This window comes from Artemia franciscana, chromosome 2 (assembly GCF_032884065.1).
Source record: "Artemia franciscana chromosome 2, ASM3288406v1, whole genome shotgun sequence".
Classification (NCBI taxonomy): Eukaryota; Metazoa; Arthropoda; class Branchiopoda; order Anostraca; family Artemiidae; genus Artemia; species Artemia franciscana.
This window is the reverse complement of record NC_088864.1, coordinates 29250318-29273202: the sequence shown is the minus strand read 5'-3', so window position 1 is coordinate 29273202 and position 22885 is coordinate 29250318. Positions and strand designations below refer to the sequence as shown.

At 32.8% G+C, this 22885-nt stretch overlaps 1 protein-coding gene across 1 annotated transcript in view; it reads left to right on the top strand.

The window, feature by feature from the left end:
* LOC136039891 (neurobeachin-like protein 1) overlaps nucleotides 1-22885 on the top strand; it is a 182834-nt gene that overhangs the window by 142745 nt on the left and 17204 nt on the right. Inside the window, exons 21-25 of the mRNA XM_065723869.1 lie at nucleotides 1452-1566; nucleotides 3286-3417; nucleotides 5921-6029; nucleotides 17191-17300; nucleotides 21307-21529. Coding sequence (XP_065579941.1) covers nucleotides 1452-1566; nucleotides 3286-3417; nucleotides 5921-6029; nucleotides 17191-17300; nucleotides 21307-21529 — 689 coding nt within the window. The remainder of the gene's footprint in view (nucleotides 1-1451; nucleotides 1567-3285; nucleotides 3418-5920; nucleotides 6030-17190; nucleotides 17301-21306; nucleotides 21530-22885) is intronic.

Genomic DNA, 22885 nt, shown 5'->3' with positions numbered 1-22885 from the left:
TTTTTCCTTTTTTTCTTTTTAGTTTTTTATTGGTTTTTACCTTTATTTTAGCTTATTTTTCAGTTTTTTCCTTTTTTTTATTTTTTTTTTATTTTTTGTTTTTTTTAGTTTTTTACCTTTTTTTAGTTTTTTTATTTTTTTAGCTTTTTTACTTTTTTTTATTAGTTTTTAGTTTTTTTTGTAGTTTTTGCCCTTTTTTAGTTTTTTCAGTTTTTTTTTAGTTTTTAATTGGTTTTTACCTTTATTTTAGCTTATTTTTCAGTTTTTTCCTTTTTTTAGTTTTTAGTTTTTTTAGTTTTTTACCTTTTTTTAGTTTTTTTAGTTTTTTAGCTTTTTTATTTTTTTTATTAGTTTTTAGTTTTTTTTTGTAGTTTCTGCCTTTTTTTAGTTTTTTTAGTTTTTTAGCTTTTTTCATTTATACTCCCTGTGTCCCGGTGCTTTGTTGATTGCTAATCGAACATTCCTTTTGTCCTGGTCGCTTTCTCTTTGAGTGTCGTCATTTATTTTTTTTATTTTTTAGTTCTTTTAGTTTTTACCTTTTTTAGTTTTTTTTAGTTTTTTAGATGAAATTTTTTTTTAGTTTTTTTTCAGTTTTTTCCTTTTTTTTAGTTTTTTTTTTATTTTTTATTTTTTTAGTTTTTTACCTTTTTTAGTTTTTTTAGTTTTTTTAGTTTTTTAGCTTTTTTACTTTTTTTATTAGTTTTTAGTTTTTTTTTGTAGTTTTTGCCTTTTTTAGTTTTTTCAGTTTTTTTTTAGTTTTTTATTGGTTTTTACCTTTATTTTAGCTTATTTTTCAGTTTTTTCCTTTTTTTTAGTTTGTTTTAGTTTTTAGTTTTTTTAGTTTTTTACCTTTTTTTAGTTTTTTTAGTTTTTTTAGTTTTTTAGCTTTTTTATTTTTTTTATTAGTTTTTAGTTTTTTTTGTAGTTTTTGCCTTTTTTTAGTTTTTTTAGTTTTTTAGCTTTTTTATTAGTTTTTAGTTTTTTTTGTAGTTTTTGCCTTTTTTTAGTTTTTTTAGTTTTTTAGCTTTTTTATTTTTTTTATTAGTTTTTAGTTTTTTTTTGTAGTTTTTGCCTTTTTTTAGTTTTTTCAGTTTTGACGTCACCTGATCCAGTTTTTTCAGGTGACGTCACCTGATCCATCCATCCACAGACAGACAGACAACTTATTTTTATATATATAGATATATATATATATATATATATATATATATATATATATATATATATATATATATATATATATATATATATATATATATATATATATATATATATATATATATATATATATATATATATATATATATATATATATATATATATATATATATAATCAGACGTTCCCAAAAATAATGTTGATGCCATTTTATGGATGGATTGAAGTTTAAATTTATTCGTTTCACACCATTTCAACATCAAACTGTAAATATAACTTTGTATATTTATTCAAGGTTTAGTTCCAAAGTTTCACTATGGCAGTCATTATTCAAGCCCAGCTGTTGTTGCCCATTATCTTGTACGAATTGAGCCCTTTACATCAATTCATATCGATTTGCATGGAGGAAAGTAAGTTTCATTTTTATCAACTTTATCTTATCTTAAATGAATTACTATTCTTTATAATCCTTATATTTCAGTACCGTACTTCACCGCGTTATAATTATAATCTTTCCCTGAAGATCTGGCGTAAGTCAAGACTATTGTACCTCGAGTCTTGTTATCAATTGAGAATGGTCAACAGGGTAATTTCATCCAACTGTCCAATAATACCACCTAAAAACTTATTGAGAATTTGCAACAACCTTGGTAAAGCTGAAAATGTAATGGCGGAGGAACCAAAAAAGAAAAACACTAATATATTGTAATATATCCCAAATTAAATCATTACTAGAAAAAGTAGGAATGCCTTATTTATGGAATAATGGTCTTTGCTCTCGCGATGTACCAGCAAATTTAGAAAGCCAGGTACGATTTATATTAGAGAGTCAGGAAATTCAGCATTGGCAAGGGCTGGTTCTTGATTCTACAACCCTACAACATTATAATCAGGCAAAACCTAGTTTTGGGGAGGAAGTTTATTTTAAACTTAATTTACCGGCTATGATTCTACGTCGTTGGATTCAGCTTAGGGCAAATTGTCTTCCAATCCAGAACAGGCAAAAAACGTTCGACAAAAATAAAATGATAGTTAGTCCTGATAGGCGGTATCTTTGTCCTCTTTGTAGGATTCGGGATCCTTTGTCTGAGAGGACGCGGGTTCGAATCCCAGTGTACCCAATTCTTCAGTTGGGACGGGGTCAGTGGCGTGACTCTGTAAGCTTAGCCAGAGTCGACCCAGCTCTAAATGGGTACCTGGAGAAATCTGGGGAAGGTAAACAGGAAGGGTGTGTGAAAGCACAGGATGGCTGGCCCCCAACCCCCCATTGCACTTCCTGGCTGAAGGGCCAAGAAACGGAGATCAGCACCGCCGGTAGGGACTGTAAAGTCTAATGCCGTATCCTTTACCTTTACCTTTTGTAAAGATGATGATGAAGACTTGGATCATTTTCTCCGGAAATGCCCGGTGCTCTTGGATTTACGGGAAATTTATTTGCATGGGATTAATTTGATGCTTCCGGGTATTCTACAAAATAGTAACCCAACCACAATATTTCGAGTGGGAGTATATATAGAAAAATCTTTAATAAGAAGAAAAAGTTTTATATGATTAATTTCTTTTGTAGTTAGATTAGGTACTTTTTGCGTCGAATTCTGTTTTTTTTTTTTGTGCGTGTTCGTACTGTTGTTAATTTCCTTGCTTGTCTGTTATTTATTTATATTTTGTGTGTATATGGCCCACGGGTTTTTGAAATACACTTATCTATCTATCTATCTATCTATTGTTGTAAATAATGATCTTCCGTTGAGATTTCATGTAAATATCTGGTCAAATATGAAAAGTTTATTGGCGTGTTTATCTTAGCTTTTTTCCCTAGTAATTTTGTTTTGTTTATAACAATTGGTGATTGTATTTAAAGGTAGAAACATCTGCCCTTGACTTTAGTTGAATTAGGAATGCTAAACTTTGAAACATGCTCCTTTTATTCCCCCGTTCTCTCTCTCTCTCTCTCTCTCTCTCTCTCTCTCTCTCTCTCTCTCTCTCTCTCTCTCTCTCTCTCTCTCTCTCTCTCTCTCTCTCTCTCTCTCTCTCTCTCTCTCTCTCTCTCTCTCTCTCGTCTTTCTGAATTCTCTCTTTCTTTTAAGCTTTTCTAAAGCATTTCGTGTAGGCAAACTTCAATTTTTTAGGTTTGACTTGGCTGACCGCCAGTTTTTCTCACTTTCTGGAGCATGGAGATCTCTGGTTGAAAATCCGTCTGATGTGAAAGAGCTTATCCCAGAATTATTTACGTCCCCCGATGTTTTTCGCAACTATAACAAGTAAGGTATTTTTTATACGTTTCGTAACACTAATATTGGAACTTCTATTATATATGTGTTTATATTTTATATGAAATGATGTGTTTTTTCTTGTTGTAAAGAAAAATTACGCGGAAAAGAAAAAATACATCCCTGCTTATAATACCCTACAATTTTCAACCTGTTCCAAATAGCATTATAGTATGGAATATCAGTCCCACATTCTAGCCACCCTATATATTATTTTACACATCAAAATTTTTACCTCTTAAATGCTCCAGTATTATGCATTAATACATTTTATACTTCTTTCTTATTGCTTCTTTCTCTGCTTTAATGTCTTAATATAATCGTCTCTTAAGTTATGTTCTATCTTTGTTGAAATGCTCCTATATTTTTAGGTATTAGCGTACAAAAACCACCTAAATGACAGTCATATTAGTTTTAATTCTTCCCTAAAGAACCAAGAACATCGAAATGAAAACATTTTTTGTCCTTTGGCTCCATCTTAGGTACCTGAAAGCTGGGATTTTCTAGTTGGTTGTTACAAGATTACAAAGATTTTTAGTCGTGGGTAAAGTTTCACACTTGTTGCCTGCCGAACCGTGAAAACTAATAATCGGAAACTAACCCAATAAATTTGACAATGGTTTTCCTGTTTACACAATATGCTTAAGGCACACAAAGTAATCAACTAATATTTCAATAAGGGGTTTTGTGACATCTGAATTTGAATGCATCGTGTTTAGGTCTTTTTTCTTGGTGTCTGAAGCAAAAAATTTAATTTAATATAAGTAATAATAGTGATATTTAAGAATCAGAAGAAAGTAAAGATTCTGTAGATATTTATAAAAAGCCGACACACTAAAAGGATAAATACAACAAAATAGGATAATTAATGTTGAATAATTGTCAATAAACATAATAATGCATAGCTTAGATTTATGTATTCAATGACATTCACGTTTCTTTTCAATTCATATTTGGTAATCTTAGGGTTGTCTTGGGGATCTTGAGGCTATATTTTACATGATTTTACTCATCCAATTACTTTTTTTTTACCCAGTTTACTGCCAATTAATGGCTGTGTTTGTCTTTTGCTACAGCAATCAGAAAATTAACACTTTCTGGAGCTTCATGATGATATTTTTTCCTTCATTTTTTTGCGGATTTGTCACAATTTTTTATAAAAACTTGGCGCCCGCTAATTATCAAAACTGCGTAACGGCATATGGAGGTACTTTTCGTTAGAAATTAAGTTCCCGGGTTTTCCTGTTTTTTCTTCTTTTTTTAAGACAAATAAGGTTGTGTAAATTTCCACTAAACCAATCTAAAAATCAGATTCTATTTTCATTGTCCTTAGTACTTTAAACGGCAGGATCACGAACGGTAGGATTGAAATTTCACTGGCCAGTTTCATACAATGTAAGAGAACCATAAATTTAAGATTTTTGTAACATACATTATTTAGATTTGTTCCTTGAAAAAAGCCGAGACTATAAACAACTACTAAGATCAAGTTTCTCCATAGCAGTGGTTCCCAAAATTGTCAAAGCTCGAGTGCCCCTACAAAAATTAAAAGTACATAGAAGACAACACTAAACCCTAACTTGGATAAATTTTTTAGCTTAGTTCCAAAGTAACAGAACTTTTTTTTTTTTTTTTTTTTTTCTTTTTTTTAAGGCAAGGTAATTGTTCCAAAAGGAACGAGGCGCTCAGATATTGACAACCAAATCTGTTTGATTTGTCAGCATTGCAAATGATAATTCCAAGACTGAAAATGTTAGCCTTACTTACTATGCAAGTGAGCATAACGGGTGCTTTCTCATTTTAATAATTGAAAGATTGTGCGTTAATATTACCCGATCACAGTTTAAAAGAATGTCTATGCTTTTGATAGCGTAACTAAATTGTAAATAATTTAATTTTTTCACGAGGAAAAAGAGATTGCTCAGAAAACGAGCAATTTATTGATTATTCAAAAATGGAATATAAATATAACTTTTTTAGGACCATAATATACAAAGTAACTTGTTATTTAAAACGTAACAAAAATATTACGAACGTAATCTATTTGGCAACCCTGCCAAGATATTGGTTCTGCCATTACTGAAATTTTTGCACACACACCCCCCCCCCTCCCGCATGCCTCTATGTACCCCTGGGGATACGCATACCACAGGTTGGGAGCCACTGCTCTATAGTAATATGAAACAGAATTTTAAGAAATTGTTTCAGTAAGACTCCCTAAATATGTCGGCTTGGTAGGCCTTATGTACTTATAATGCTATTTTTCTTTTTATCTGGTATGGTCGTGTATAAAATTGGTGAATATCAGAGGCTTCAATAATGTACTCACTCGGCTCTGTCACTACAACTAAAAGAAATATTAAAATAAATAAAAAGGTAGTTCAGTAAGTTCAACTCATACATTATTCACCGTTTGTGTGAATTTTTCTTGAATAGTTTTGCCACACTTAAAGTAATTCCTCACAAAACTGACTTGGTTTTGGTTTCGTTGTAGATTTGACTTTGGAAAAGTCCAGTGTTCAAGTGAAGTAGTCAATGATGTGGTGCTTCCTAAATGGGCTTCATCTCCAGAAGATTTCATTGCTAAGCACAGAGAGGCGCTGGTAAGATATGTATTTCTTTTCTTCTTTTTTTTTCTATTTCATGGCAAGTTGCTGCTCATTTGAGTATACAAAGTAAATATCTAGTAAGTGCTCTATCTGCTGGATTAGAGACAAACAAAAAAAAAAAATCTGGAAAGAACTATGAATACAATAATTACCTAGTAAAGAACGTGCACTTCTTCCCATCATAAGAAAATGCGGCAATTTTAGGGGTATGTGAGATTATTTGTTGAACAGCCTCCCATTCTTTGCTCATCCAAATTACACGTACACACCTTTACGTTACCCTTTACTTATCACTTATCCTTTACTTACCCTTTACGTTATTCTTTACTTATCACTCTTTAAAAAGCTAATGTTTTTATTAAATGATCGTGAATTCCGACATCGAAAATTGAAATGAACTGAAATTGTAGGAAGGGAATTTTGTTTCTTCAATCCATCATATTAAGTGTATCATTTGTAGTTATAAGTGTTGCACTTAAACACCAAAATCGAGGAGAAAGTACGGACTGGTCCTAAATTCGAAAAAAAGAATCGGCCACTGCCTGCAACACGAATTTTGTTGATGAAGAATCCAACCCAGTTCTATTTGCATTAAAAGGCTGTGTAGCAAAATGTAAGTAACTTCGGTCTTTTTGGCTTTTTTTTTACTATGTAATTTGTGAACTGATTAGTCACATCCAAAGCTAAACTACGACTCCCATCATAATCTTTGCCCATCTGTGAAAATGAACAGATCTCTTCTATTTTAGGAAATGATTTTTTTTTGTTTTCTTTCTTTTATTTTTGTTTTTGGCTTTTCAGCTGAAATTGATAAATGGTAATTTTAACCAGAATTTCCTTTGACTTCACACTTTAATACCTGAAGACTTTTGACTCTCGTCACTTCTACTTTTCTAATTTACACATTTTACTTCAAAGTATTTACGTATTTTGCTAGCTCTTCATCTTTTTTTCTGTTCCATGTTTTGAGCTATATAAAACAAATTTATATATATATATATATATATATATATATATATATATATATATATATATATATATATATATATATATATATATACATATATATATATATATATATATATATATATATGTATATATATATATATATACATTTATATATATATATATATATATATATATATATATATATATATATATATATATATATATATATATATATATATATATATAAAAATAAGTTGCCTGTGTGTGTGTGTCGAGTGACGTCATATTTGTGTGTCGACTGACGTCATGTTTGTCGACTGACGTCATTATAAGGATTGAGCTGTATGCGTCATGAAGTTGTTTGTCGACTGACGTCATGTTTCTGACTTCACACTTTAATACCTGAAGACTTTTGACTCTCCCCACTTCTACTTTTCTAATTTACACATTTTACTTCAAAGTATTTATGTATTTTGCTAGCTCTTCATCTTTTTTTTTCTGTTCCATGTTTTGAGTTATATAAAACAAATTTATATATATATATATATATATATATATATATATATATATATATATATATATATATATATATATATATATATATACATATATATATATATATATATATATATATATGTATATATATATATATATACATTTATATATATATATATATATATATATATATATATATATATATATATATATATATATATATACATACATATATATATATATATATATATATATATATATATATATATATATATATATATATATATATATATATATATATATATATAAAAATAAGTTGTCTGTGTGTGTGTGTCGAGTGACGTCATGTTTGTGTGTCGACTGACGTCATGTTTGTCGACTGACGTCATTATAAGGATTGAGCTGTATGCGTCATGAAGTTGTTTGTCGACTGACGTCATGTTTGTCAACTGATGAAATTACATACCGGGATACAAATGACGACCGGGACACAGGGAATATAAATGACGACCGGGAACCTCAAAGAGAAATTACAGACTGGGACACCCGGACACAAATCACGACCGGAACACAGGGAATATAAATGACGACCGGGATACAGGAACACAACTACAACGGGGACGCCGGGGGCACAGGCGGGATATATAAATGACGACCGGGACACAGGGATTTTTCGAATAGAAATTACAGACCGGGACACCGGGACACAAATGACGACCGGGACACAGGGAATATAAATGACGACCGGGACACTCAAAGAGAAATTACAAACTGGGACACCGGGACACAAATGACGACCGGGACACAGGGAATATAAATGACGACCGGGACACAGGGACACATCATTAGAATAATGAGGTATAGATCTGAATATGGATTGTTTTTCACATGGACAATTATATGTTGCATGTTCAAGAGTCAGTAAACCTAACAATCTATTTATATGACACAGGGACACAACTACAATGGCGCGTAATATATATATATATATATATATATATATATATATATATATATATATATATATATATATATATATATACATATATATATATATATATATATATATATATATATATATATATATATATATATATATATATATATATATATATATATATATATATATATATATATATATATATATTAATGATGGCTCGGATGAGTGATGGGAATAACCGCCCTTTATTAAAGAATAAAATGACCATCGGAAATAGAAAAATATCAACACAGTAATTCAAAAAGAAACAATCCCATTCACTTTCCGTTTCTATTAACACCAGTTGAATTCTTTTTGTGCTTAACTCTTGTTTTCTTATCTGTTTTAAAGTGTTGTTCTCTCTTCTTTCTTCCTTTTTCGTGATTAGTATTAAATTCAACTACACACAGGAATCACATTAATGAAAACAAAACAGAAACAATACGTATTTTTAGAACATTCATGGTAGAATTTGTTATATGGTTTCAGGATCAAGTAAAAATGAAAATACAATTCTTTTTAAGGCTAATGGTCTTTTTTGTTCCCGCCCAATTTCTGAAACAGATTCTAAGAATCTTAATAACGCCACTGCTAGTATCTATTCGATAGCAAACTCGTTTATGAGACTTGACAAAAACATAAACAAGTGGGAGAAAAAAACAAAAGATGTTTGTTTAGCAAAAGCACGTTAGATTCTACGGAGATTAATTTAAATGAACAGGTTATGTAAAAGAAAATATACCCACTGCTGAGCTAAAAATAGTGTTTTCTTTTGCACATCAATTTAAAGGGTAATCCTATATTTTTTCGCTCAGAGATTTTGATTCGATGTGCATTGAATGCAAATGGTAGAACTTGTACGAAAAGTAGACAAATCTTTTATTTTCGAGATAGGTGTCTGTTTTGAAATGTAAAGCGTGAACTCTCCCAAACCTCAACCGAGACCGAGTCCGTTTGGAAATGAAAATTGTTTGGCTATTGGGAGAACCCTTGGGTATTGAGAATTGCAAGCAGTTAGCCAGGTGGGTGAAACACCCACCTGGCTATTTTCTTTTAATCTTCAGTTCTCGAAGTCCACCAGCCCCCAAACTTAAACCTCGTCATGTTACTTCTGAATTCCTTTTTACAAATTGTGATGAAAATGAAATAAATGAAATAATTATGTGTATGAAATAACAATCCTGTGGAGTAGATGAAGTATCGTTAAAGCAACAAAAACAATTGTTATTTCTATTTTGACTCATCTGATTAATTTATCACTTGAAGAGGGAACTTTTCCAGAAAGACTTAAATTAGCCTGAGTGCTACCCCTTCACAAAGGGAAGTCAAAAAATGAACCGAGTAATTACCGATCCATTTCTATTTTACCTTTTTTTCGAAGATTTATGAGAAAGTAGTCCATGAAAGAATGTATGATTACCTCCAGGAGTAGAATCTTCTGTGCGATACCCAACTTGGCTTTCGCAAAGGACTTTCTACGGATATGCACCAGCTATCTGGAATTCAATCCCCTTGGAAATCCGGAACTCAAATAACCTTACTACCTTCAAGCGAGCAGTGAAGGGTCGTTCCAGAAATACTGTTTAGATTTGAATATCATGCGGTCCTCCTCTTTTCGATCTTTTCTTTTATTTTCTTTTTTTTCTTTTCTTTCTCTTCGTCACTCCCCTTTTTTCTCTTTTTTTTCTTTTTTGATAAATCCAGTTGATTCGTTGTTTCTGTTAGTTGATTGTTTAATTATTCTTTAGTTAAGTTTCTGCCCTAGTCAAGCACTTTTGTGCTTTCCTGGCCGATTATGTACATGGAATTATTTGTTTTTATTTTAATATATATGATTGAATTGAATTGAAGAATTCCTGCGAACAAAACTCTAGCACAGCTTGCATCAAACAATAAGTGCGTAATTGGTAATTTGATGTGTGTGTGTAGACTTGTTCCTGTGTTTGCGTACGTTTGTGTTTTTGTGCTCCTCAATCTCATCCTGCTAAATAACTAAGAAGACTAATCCGCCATTCCATCATAAATTTACTATGAAAAAGTAGCACATAAACAGAATTGATGGAAATAAAACTAATTTATTGGGAAGATAACAAGAGGAAAAGTTTGTGTAAAACGAAAAACTCAATGCATACCCGTACTAATGAACTTATTTTGGAAGAAATATAGCCTCTCAGGCGCATACGGGTTAAAGCACATAAAAAAGAATTTTTATTGAAATAGAAGAAAAGCGATAACAGTAAAAAGTTCGGGATTTCCCAAAAGGAATTTAAAAACCCTTGTCCATCGTATCTGCCCCCATTAAAATACAACAACGAAAACAAACAGTCCGCACATGCAAAAGTAAACTACCCAAAGAAAAAGGATGAATGTTTGAGAGGTTTTTCACTCTCAGAAATCATATACCTCAGGTGGCTAGTACCAAGCATGGCAGAAGTGTGCCAAGCATAGCGGAACTGTGAGAACAGTACTAAGAGTGAATGATCTGTGCCAAGCATGACATAAGTATCCCAAGCATGGCAGATGTCTGCTAAGTCTGATACAAGATCGTGATTTCATAGCAATCTGGGAATGTACATTATACAATTAGGCTAGTGAGTTAAGTAATTGAAAATTAAAGAGCCATTTGAAACAGACGGACAGAAAATAAAATCCTTCAATGATCTAAATGTGAAACGGTCAAACATTACTGTCTATGCATAATTGACTGAAAATGAAGAGAAATAAAAATAAATAATTATACCAAACATAAAAGAAATGGGTACTGCTATATACAAATAATTAAATCCTAAACGATTAAAAATTAAAATGAGTGCTAAAGTTAAACCAAAAAGGACACAAATTACTGCCCATAGGAGTTCGACTAGAGTTCCGTTCTAACCGTAAACCAAAATAAAAAATTGTCGCTAAATAGAATCTGTAAACCTTAATTGTTGATGTTTCCTGTAATTAGTATATTAAACACTAAATAATTATACATTACACATTCAGTTCATTTTCAATATCTTTCCAGTCACCTTGATTTTTATAGTGGTTTTTTTTTGTCAGTATTTTGGAATTAATAAGATGAAAGCTATTTTCCTTGTAATAAGATTAGGGCATTAACGTTATTTTGTGTTAGGGCGAGATGCACAAGATTTCGGAAAGAAACTTAAAGACGCTTTAATTAAATACCAAAAATGAACGAATTGTACAGAAAACGTAATAATTGTAGGAAAAACTATAAAAATCACAAATACTAAGCCCAAGTAACATACAAGAAATTTATAAGAAAAAAACTAAAATTGTTTGTATTAAATGTATTTAATATACTTCAGACCAGATAAGAAACTTCATTATTTTTGGACATTGACGAAGAATGAGACAGAAATTTATGGAGGAAAAAATAATTTTCCTTGCCAATATTTTTTAACACATTTTTTTTTTATTAAACACGAAGATTTATCTATTCCAAATCAGACCAAATTATTTCTTCAAAATCACTGTTTTCATGCATTGAGTTCCTGGTAAATTCACTGTTCTCCCCCGATCCCTTCTGTGCGTTTTTTTTCTTGCTGTTCACTTCAACTCGACTCAACCTTCTTTTTTTTCCTCTTTTTATTTCTTGAGACAAGCTTGAGTCCTTCGGTTGGTGGGCTGTTGTACATTTTACAGACACAGATTCTCTGATTTCCATATTCCTTGCAACCCTTGAGTCTAAAATTTCAGGAAGTAAGGATTCATTCCAGAAGGCTTCAAGCTTCGGAAATATTTTTTCCCAGTAGTCTTTCGATCGGTGAACTGTAATTATTTCCCAATCCTCAATAGAGTTATAAACTATTAAGTGGCATACCATTTTATCCAGTATCTCGAGTTGGCCTTGTATCTGGGCGAAATACCTGTGATTTTTTTTTTAGCTGAAGACCTTCACTGGATAATTCAAGAAAAAATGCTTTAACTAAATTTTTTGACTGGGCCACATCATAAATGGTTTTGAACTCTGGTATATTATGCACCGTTTTTATCTCTATAGGTGTGCCATTAGGGAGCAGCCCATCTACAGATGCAGCAAGATACTGATACTGTGGATGCACACTGAGTCCTATTTGATCTCCCTTTACGACTTTTAAGTTGAATTTGTTTTCATATGCTTCTAGTGCCACTACTTCTAAATCTAAGCCCTTTTTCATTAGGGCAGAGCAGAATCTAGGTCCCAAGTTTCGAATTTGCTTAACAATTGGGGCAACTCTGGTGCTGTTTTTTCTGGTTGCAATTCTGTGGAAGTAACTACTAGTTATTCTCTTAGATCTTTCTTCAACCCAAGTGTCATTTTTGGATTGGCCCTTGGTAATGTTGAACAAAAAGCTTATACTGGCAAAATCCAATTTTAAATTCTCGTCAGTATATTTTTGTATGGCCAAATTCATTTCATCAGAAGTCATGTCTGGCTTATTGCAATTTGGTCCATAGTCACGATTACCAAAGTTATAGTTTCTATTTTTTAACTTAGCAACGTGTTTTCCTCCAAGAGCACTATAATAACTGGTTAAATTACGTTTAGATATTACACGGAGTTTAGCCGTTTTATTACAATATTTTTTTGTTACGCTAGAAGGACTAAGCCCAAAAATATTTTTCCAAGCTAATTGATGCCATTTTGGACCTGAATTATAAGCAAGACTTGCTCCATGAACTCTTGCATGATATGAACCTCGTTTAGACCGGCTTATTTGCTTTCCTCCGATGAATTTAGCAACAACTGACATGTAGCTTTCAGCTAAGTTTGTAGTTGCGTCATTTCGAAGCTGCTCTGCTTTTCGACACACAATATCGACCTCTGTCATAACATCTTCAAACACGTGCAGGGGAAAATTATTCCACCGATCTTCTATTTTACTATTCACGGTCAATTCAGCTATCTTAGGACATCCAGAATCACATTTTGTGTGGTTTCCGAAAACATGGTACGGACCTCTTTTTAACAAGATTTTCAATTCTTCTGCTGTTCCATTATTTTCAGAATTTATTTTTATCGCACCCCTTAAATTTTTTGTCAGTTGCTGGATAATTCCTCGGGGAAGACATTTTGTGTACAAACCTTTTTTATTTTTGCACAAATTATATAGATGGGCTGTATAGTTTTTTGTGACGTGATTTGCACATTCATGTTTCCGTATGTTGGAACCGTAGGAAACACTTTGTTTTAGCTTATAAAAAACACTGGAATCACCGTCACCGATAAACTCTAAAAACTGTAATCCGTGCATCTCCTCACTGGAACGAAAGCCTTCAACTAGAATATCTGTTTCCATGCTCCTTGAATTTCCGTTATAATTCAGAAAGCAGAAATGATCTTTGGGAATTACTTTGGCGTTTGCAGAAGAAAAACATATATAACAGTATTTATTTTTTATGCCAACATATAACAGTTTTTTCGTAAATGCATCTATGATAACTGCAACACATCCTTTGGCCGAATAATCGTGTCCTTTGCTACGCTTATTCCAGCCTCCATCACATATCACTTTTGTCCAGTATGAGTCCTCCTTATACCTATCATCATGAATGGCTGATTTTAAGGCCTCTCGTCCATTTTCTAGCAAAATTTCCGATAAACTATTCATCCAAGCATTACCAAGCTGCCTTTCAATACGGGAATAAACTATTCGTGACATTGGTTTCACTCCAAGCACCCCGAAGAATTCACACAGTGTAGAATACCCTCCTCCACTACCCATGGCTCCCCAAACAGCCTTCGAATTCAAGCAGCCTTTAAGACTTGATTTTTTTTCGGAAAAAGCAACCTGTGTCTGGTCCGTAAAACTTGAAAGATATTCTTTTACGCTTGTTGCTGGACATTCTGGTTCACCTTTAATCCTCTTTTCCCAGTTACACTTATTACACTTAACTTTCAGTTCAGTTTTCAGGCCTTTCTTTTCTAATTGCTTTATAATCAATTTTCCGTGATCGCAACTGATTTTGTGTCTGAATGCTGAAATTACTTCAGCAAGGAAATACTTTAGATTCACAATGCAGTTTCCATCTGGAATTCCAGATAAGTCTATCTCAGTATTCGTATCGGGGCAATCAACACCGTAAGAACCACTACCGTTTCCCAATTTATTTGAATCGTCTATGAGAGGATTTGCTGAAAATTCTTCTGAAATTTTCGATCCATTTGACAAATTATCTTTATCTTGTTCTCCAAGCAGCACCTTTCTAAAAAAAATGAAAAGAACCATAGAAAAACAAAACAGCGACCCGGCTCAATAGTAAACGAAAGTCTAAAAAACGAAATTTTGATACTAATAAATACGTCAAAAGAATCGGATTTTAATTAAATTTAGTCCTACCCATCAGAAGATAAGAGCCTGAGAAAATTTGTCTTATTTTGGAAAAAAGGGGGAAACACGCCCTAAAAGTCATAGAATTGTTTTGCCAGAAGACTGATCAAGGGTGCGTGTTTATTTGTTTTTTGTTTTCTTTTTCCCAGGGGTGGTTGTATCGACCCATTGGTCCTAGGGTGTCGCAAGAGGGCTCATTTTAATGAAAATGAAAAGTTCCAGTGCCCTTTTTAAGCGACCAAAAATTGGAGGGCACCTAGGCCCCCTCCCACATTCATTTTTTTTCTCAAAGTCAACAGATCAAAATTTTGAGATAGCCATTTTCTTAAGCATAGTCAAAAAACATAATAAGATGTCTTTGGGGACGACTTACTCCCCCATAGTTCCCGGGGGAGGGGCTACAAGTTATAAACTTTGATCAATGTTTACCTTGACCTGATGCCCACTTAAATGGACAATCTGTCTTGGCTTTTTCTACAATTGGCCATGACTTGACCTTTCCCACAACTATTCCTTTTAATTAAAAGTCAACGGTTGAGGGGTTTTGGCTGAGGGGGGGGTAGAGGGGAGGGAGCTACGTTGAAGGATCTTTACTTAGAGGAATTTGTCACGGGGGAAAAGAAATTCAATGAAGGGGCATAAGATTTTCTAGCATTATTAAAAAAAACACTGAAAAAATAATAATGAAGAAGTTTTTCAACTGAAAGTAAGGAGCAGCATTAAAACATAAAACGAACAGAAATTATTACGCATATGAGGGGTTCATCTCCTCCTAAATACCTCGCTCTTTCCGTTAAAGTAATTTCAACTATATATTCTACGGACTTGGTGATTCTAGGGTCATTCTTAAAGAACCGGGAGAAAATTTAAGCTTTAGTGTAAAGAGCGAGGTATTGACGAAAGGGCAAACCCCCTCATATATGTAATACAAATATACAAAGTTCTAGGTGCTTTTATAAGTTACCAAAAATTGGAGGGCAACTAGACCTCCTCCCCCACCCCATTTTCTTCAAAATCGTCAGAACGAAAATATGAGAAAGCCATTTAGACAAAAAAAGATATGCAAATTTCGTTGTGCGGTTAGCCAAATCAAAACATGCATTAATTTAAAAACGTTCAGAAATTACATAAAAAAAAACAGTTTTTTTTAACTTCAAGTAAGGAGCGTCATTAAAACTTAAAACGAACAGAAATTATTCCGTATATGAAAGGGGTAGTCCCCTCCTCAACGCCTCGCTCTTTACGCTAAAGTTTCTTATTGTTTTAAAAAGTATAGTTGTGAGAAAGAGTCAAACTTTAGCGTAGAGAGCGGGGCATTGAGGGACTACCCCCTTTCATAAACGGAATAATTTTTGTTCGTTTTAATGTCGCTCCTTACATGCAGTTAAAAAAAACTTGTTTTTTTTTTATTTAATGGACAAGAGGGAATGAAACTTGTATATGTAATTTTTACTTACCGGTATTTTAAATTCAGCCACCTTTTGTTGATAATTTTCTTCCTCATATCTCAAATGTCTTATTGACTTCAGTTGACAAGTCAACTAATCAGAGACACAATGCCTTGGAGGCGTAATGCCTAAAATTGGATAAGAATCCCGCCTTTTTTTCTATTGGCTGATGAACAACGCTATTAAGCCGGAAACAGGGGTAAAATAAGTAAAAAGTAAGCACATTTTGAAATTGTATTTTTCTGATTTTGCTTTCAAACTATTTATGATAGACATCAGAAATTTTCTGTAATGGTTGTAGATTATAAAATCTACATATGATCCAAAATTCTACCCTCTGGAGCCAACTTCATACCTTCTAGCAAGAAAAATGTTGAAAATAAAAAATAATTTTTTGCACCGTTAAAAATAAAAATATAACAATTCTGCAACCAACATTTTTTTTTAAATACTGGCAGGATGAACTAAAAAAAAAATCTACTGTCATTTCCCATCCACTAAATTTTTATTCACCAAACTAAAATAACTTGATTTCTTTTTTTTGCACAATAGGTAAAGCATATATAGAAAAAGTGAAACCAACATTTTTTTCCTTTTTAACTCGAGAGTCATCAAAAAAAAAATCAGTTCAAAATCACCAAAATCGCAGAAGTTATTCATGATTTTCTATCATAGGAGAAATAGCATTGGACACAAATTAAGACCATTAGCCTTAAAAGAAAATTGAAACTTTTAGATGTCATAAAAAGATAATCCTCAATGTTGGAAAAGAAGAATTAATTCTCAAAATTTTTCACAAAGAAAAAAAATTAGTTTATTCATTTCAATTGAAGATGCAAAAAGAATGAAGAAACCTTTGTCATCTCGTTAGCATTGTTAAATATAAAATAAATTAATGCTACTAAAATTAATGCCATTTAAATGAATTTTGAAAAATAAGAAAACTAGATTGATTTTAATTTCAGGAGAGTGACTATGTGTCAAGAAATCTCCACGCATGGATCAATCTGATTTTTGGCAATAAAGTCAAAGGACCTCAGGCCGAGGATGCCATTAATGTATTCTACTATTCGAGGTAATTACTTCAGGGATTGTGTGTGCTTCTGGCAACCTTTTTTTGCACAGGGTAATATCGTTAAGCATACGAGATAAGGGGATAGCATCCATCTTGTGAGAGGTGAAGTATTTAGAAAATCAATTAACCCCAAGCAATAAAATGAAGGAAGAAGTCTGTTCGTTCTATAATATATGCATTGTCGTTACGAGAAATATATATCCAGGAAAACATTGGAATTCGATCGGAATATCAGACAGGGCTTTTAAACTTTTCTTCAAAAGAATTAGCAACTCAAACTAAAGATGAAAGATATATATATATATTTTATTTTGCTGTGATGGAACAGGACATCGTAAAATTCCAAAGGGTAGCAATTTTCGAAAATATGTGTTTTTTCCCCTCTGGAACACCAATGGTTAAAATTACCTCCTTTTGAGTGCTTTTTAAGTGGAGCTGTGAGGGTATCAACCTCTAACTTTTGTCTGACAAAAGTCACAGTCGCTTTAAGAGTATTTTGACGAAGCAATTTTTTGATATTTTTTATTTTTTATTACCTGTATGCTATATAGATCAAGGGGAAAGTTGAAATAATCAAAAATTAGTAGTAGCACCCAACTACACTTTGCATTGGTCTTAAGGGTCAGAATTAAAATGATTAAGAGAGAGATATAGATATGCAAACGCTAGAGGTAAACGTATAATATTAGCCTTTAGATAAAATATGTTTAATATCAACACAGGCTTAGAAAAAGTAAGAATTTTTATAAACAAAGAAGAGTTTGCATATTAAATTGGAATTGTCTTTGGTATTAATAGAATTGTTCATTAGTTTATTTGTCCTTGACCTCGATTAAATTTTGATTGTTTGTGAACTTGTTTGTGAATTCTTTTTTAAACAGAGTTTTTCTTATCGAAATAAAAAGCAAAGTTGAAATTTAAGACGAACAAAAAATGATTGATATGTAGATTATGCAAGGCATTCTTAGAAAACTAGCTCAAATAAAACGACTCTTGTATTTTTCAATATCTCTAGAATTCTAAAAACTACCAGTTGAGTCCCTGGTTCGATTATTTATCAGATAACTGTTTTTCTGTTCTTTTACAATTCTCCTAAGCTTACTCTTTCCTTTTTCTTTCTTTTGCTGAGCTAATATGTTAAAGTCTTAAAATTGACATCTTCGAATGAGTCATTTGCCTGGCTAGACAGTAAATTCCTACTGTCTGATATTTTGGTGTCAGAAAGGTATATCCTTTTGGACGGTGTTCTCTAGGCAGTATGTTCCTTATGACAGTTCCATCAAAATAATCCATATAAATAGGTATAGAACGTAATCCTGCTTAATTTCTGCCTCAATAAGAAACCAGTTACCAACTTCATTGCCTACCTTTAACGCAACAATGTTTCTTCCATAGCACCATCATTTTGCTGTATGTTTCTGGTACACCATGCAACGATAGGACCTTGGCGAAAGCTCTTTTATGGGCTGAATCAAATGCTTGCTCATAATCTATAAGGCTAAGGACTAAAGGGGTCTAACGAATCAGTCACTTCTCAGTTATTAATCTGAGAGTAAAAATTTGGTCGATGCATTCTCTCCCTTTCTAAAACCTCACTGTTTAAATCTTAAAACTATATCTACATCATCTCTAAGTGTAAAAAATATCATCATACACTAATTTTCATCCTACAGAAACCAAGCTAATGCCTCTATAATTACTTCATTCACTCTTATCACTTTTCTTTTACAGGGGTTTAGTGTTTTTCCAAAATCGCTAGGTACTTCTCCTTTTTCAAAAATCATATCAGTGATCTTCAGTAATTCATCTCTTACTTCAAAACCACCATATTTAAAATTTGTACAAGCCCCTCCTCTTCTCTGCTTAACTTAAAGCATTTTCACTAATATTCCTCGCTAAGTTTCTAAATATCCTTTCTAAGACACTGTCTTCTACACTGTCCAATTGCAGGCTCTTTAGTTTAATCTTCCGCTGTTTCTGGGAAGTTTATAATCTATCCTGTATTGACCCTGCCAGTTTTCTGTTTATAATAGCATAATGAATAAAGCTGGCTGTCTTACCATCATGCGAGTACCGTGTTAACTTATGGTCATTTTATCACCAAATACTCTATTGGTTATAATTAGATTTTCATGCCTGCAAAATTGCAGCAGTCGTGAACCGTTACTGTTCTCTTTTCCTACAGCAGATTTACCTAAGCTAGGATACCACCTATCCCTATTTCTATCAGCCTGGGTATTAAAGACGCTCGCAGAATGTCTCTTACATGTTCGATTAGTTCACGTAAAAGGTTAGACCAAAGGTTAAGGGATTAAGCTACTACTACTAACAACTCGCCGCAGCACCAAGCCGTCTGAGGTCAACACAGCTACGCACGTTCCTCCTCCATCCCAATCTATTCAAAGCCTCTCTCCTTACACCCAACCGAGTAGAACCTACTTTTCGTTTAACCCTAGACGGTTGGCTGAAAAGAACACCCTTTGGCAATCTGTTATCCTTCATCCGCAGAACGTGCCCCAGCCATCTCAACCTTTCGCTCATTATAGCCCTACAAAGGGAAATGGAACCACACTTTTTCGTACAGCCTACTGTTTGAAATAGGTTCAGTCAGTCGGATACCCCAAAATAATCCATAGGCAATATATCTGGAAAACATCTAGCAAATATTCCTGCGTTTTCGGAGCGGTCATGCTTCAGAACCATATTTGAACACTGTCATCACTGTAGGTTCCAATATTCTAGTCTTTGTTTGCAGACTTATCTTTCTATTCTTCCAAACTTTATTGAGTGGGAAAAAAAACGCTTCTGGCCTTGGCTATTCTGCTTTTATTCTACTGTGCACATCTTCACTGCACCCACCGTCTGCACCAAGGTGAGTGAAGCTGTCCTCTTGATCGATATTTTTATTACCTAACGTTACCTTATCATCTTCACTTGTTCCTAGCCGTAGCGACTTAGTCTTCTTAATATTAATTTTCTACCATTATTCTACCACTCCGAACAAACATTTAAAAGTTCATTCATTTTGCTCATATTTTCATCTAAAATGCTTAAGTCATCAGCATATTCCAAGTCCATAAAAGTTTTACGGCCCTATTTGATTCCGTGTCCTCCCATTGCCTTTCCTGGGCTCTCTTAAGACAAATTCCATCATAATTGTATAATCAGGGATAGAACAAAACCCTGCTTAACTCCTGATTTAATACGAAACCAGCAGCTAACCTCATTGCCAGCTCAACCGCTGAAGTGTTATTTTCGTACATAGCAACAATCACTTTAGTGTATTTGTCTGGTATATCATACATGGATAAGACCTTCATTAAAGCTCTTCTGTCAGCTGAATTAAATGCTTGCTCATAATCTATAAAACCGAGGAGTAAAGGTGTTTAATGATTTAGGCACTTCTCAATTATTAACCTAAGAGTGAAATTTTGGTCGAGACATCCTCTACCCTTTCTAGGACCTCACTGGTCTGCTCTTAAAACTTTTTAAGCTTCTTAAAGCTTAATAAGCATGATTATTCAGTTATAAAGAAAGGTTTTTGCTGTAATAATTGTTATAATCTATAGGTTAATTCCTCTACTTGAAAACATCTCAAAGAGGGTCTGCGTCAAAGTTGAGGTGACGAGCTTAAGTCTCCTTAACTATACATTTATTAAAACATCAGCCCTTTAATTTGCTTGAAGAAATTTTTGAAATATTGTTCGGTAGTAACTAAAAGATTCCTTGGTAATTTATTGTAAAAACAATATTGCCAAACAAAAACTAGTTTCAAACTAACAGATTGTATTATTTCTTCGTAAGTTTTTATTTGGGTTAGTTTTCATGTTTGCATAAGAGTAATTGTAGTAGGAGTAGTAGGCAGCTATGGCAAAATTAGGACAATTAAATGCCTCTAAATCTCTGATTTTATTGGGTAGTAGTTTTTAGGTTAGCATTTCAAAGCATATGACGCAAAAACAAACATCCACCTTCGGAAAATATTTATTACTTTTTTCTATTTCAGCTACGAAGATGCGGTCAACTTAGATTTAATAAGTGACGAAAAAGAGAAAAAATCTGTTGAGGAAATGATTCGACATTTCGGTCAGACCCCTGTTCAACTTTTTCGCTTTCCTCATCCAGTGAGACAGTCTATAGATGAGATAAAATTGTCTTTCAATTACAGCGGGGTACATCGAACGCCATCTATTGTGTGTTTTCCTCATGCAAGATGCAATCATACTCAGGTAATTTATTTTCCATATCGGTACCTACGGAATTGCTTTTTAACAGAAAAGTTATTTTTCGAAAACGTTATATGCACTAAGGCTTCTATATTTCTTTTTTGGTAACTATCACAGTTACAACTTTTGTCAGATAGTAACGAGCCGATTAAAATATAGTCGGAACGAATGTTACTGGGATGATTCTCATCCTCTACGAAATTTATTTAATATTCCCTCCTAAAATAAGACGTGAAATCAAAATTTAAAATACTTAGATTTTGTTGCCTTCTTGGAAATTCCTTGACTATCTGTCCTTCTCTCAAAACTAGTTTCAGGTAGGATTCTGTTGGATTGAAAACAGTTATTTTGCTTTTATATGCCTCTTCATTTACTACTTAAGTCGGATTTCTTTTTTATCTTTTGCTTTTTGGCATCTGCTGTTATTCTATGTATAACGTACCTCAAGTTGGGTATTTAAATGGTAATGGTAGAAAGAAAAAAGAAAATCGATGTGAAATGTGAATAAATTACTGAGAAAGTCAATTTATGGAATAGTGAACTTCTTTTTTTCAAATAATTTTTGGTGTGCCAAATTGCAAGTAAAGAACAACCCATGCCAATAGTAGCCAAAACTCTAAAAAACAGAACATTTTTATAACAACATGTACAGAAAAATAATCTGATTTTCAAGCCCATTCCAATTATGAGAAAATCTTTTAAATTTAAAGTTCTCATCTAAAGTGATTGGGTAAGACATGGAGGCAATTAGCCTTTGTTGCCTGAGTCCTGAATAATTTTGATGATTGCACCCCATAATAATGTTGGCATAAGAAAATTTGTTTAACTTAAGAAAGAGGAGAAAGTATCCATAAAAATTCGTACAATATCGATGAAAATTCTACCTTCAATTCGAGTAGGTCTATATAACTATAAGGGTAAAGAAATAGTACCAAACCCCTATCTACAAAAATGCGGTTTTTAATTTTTTCCGGCAAAAATTGTCACGGATCCTAACCTAAAATCCGATTTGAAGATTGCAGTTTTTGAAATCAGAAATGACCACATCAAATCAGAGGTCGTCGATGTCGGAAGAAGGCTTGTTGGAACGGGAATTTAAAGTTCAAATATACTTTTTAAGCAGTAAAAAAGATCACATTCCTTAGCTTATGGTGTCGATGTCTCTGATCTTGTCCTACAAAACAACAATTTTGGTATATTTTTAGGGATTCAATTTGAGATTCTCAGTTTCAAGCGATCTCAAGGCTTCTATATAATGGGTATTTTGAAAAATATGATCAAAATCCAATTGCCATTGAACACTTTAAAACATAGCAGTAAGTCAATTCTAAAACGTGCTTAAGAATATCCTTCATGCTG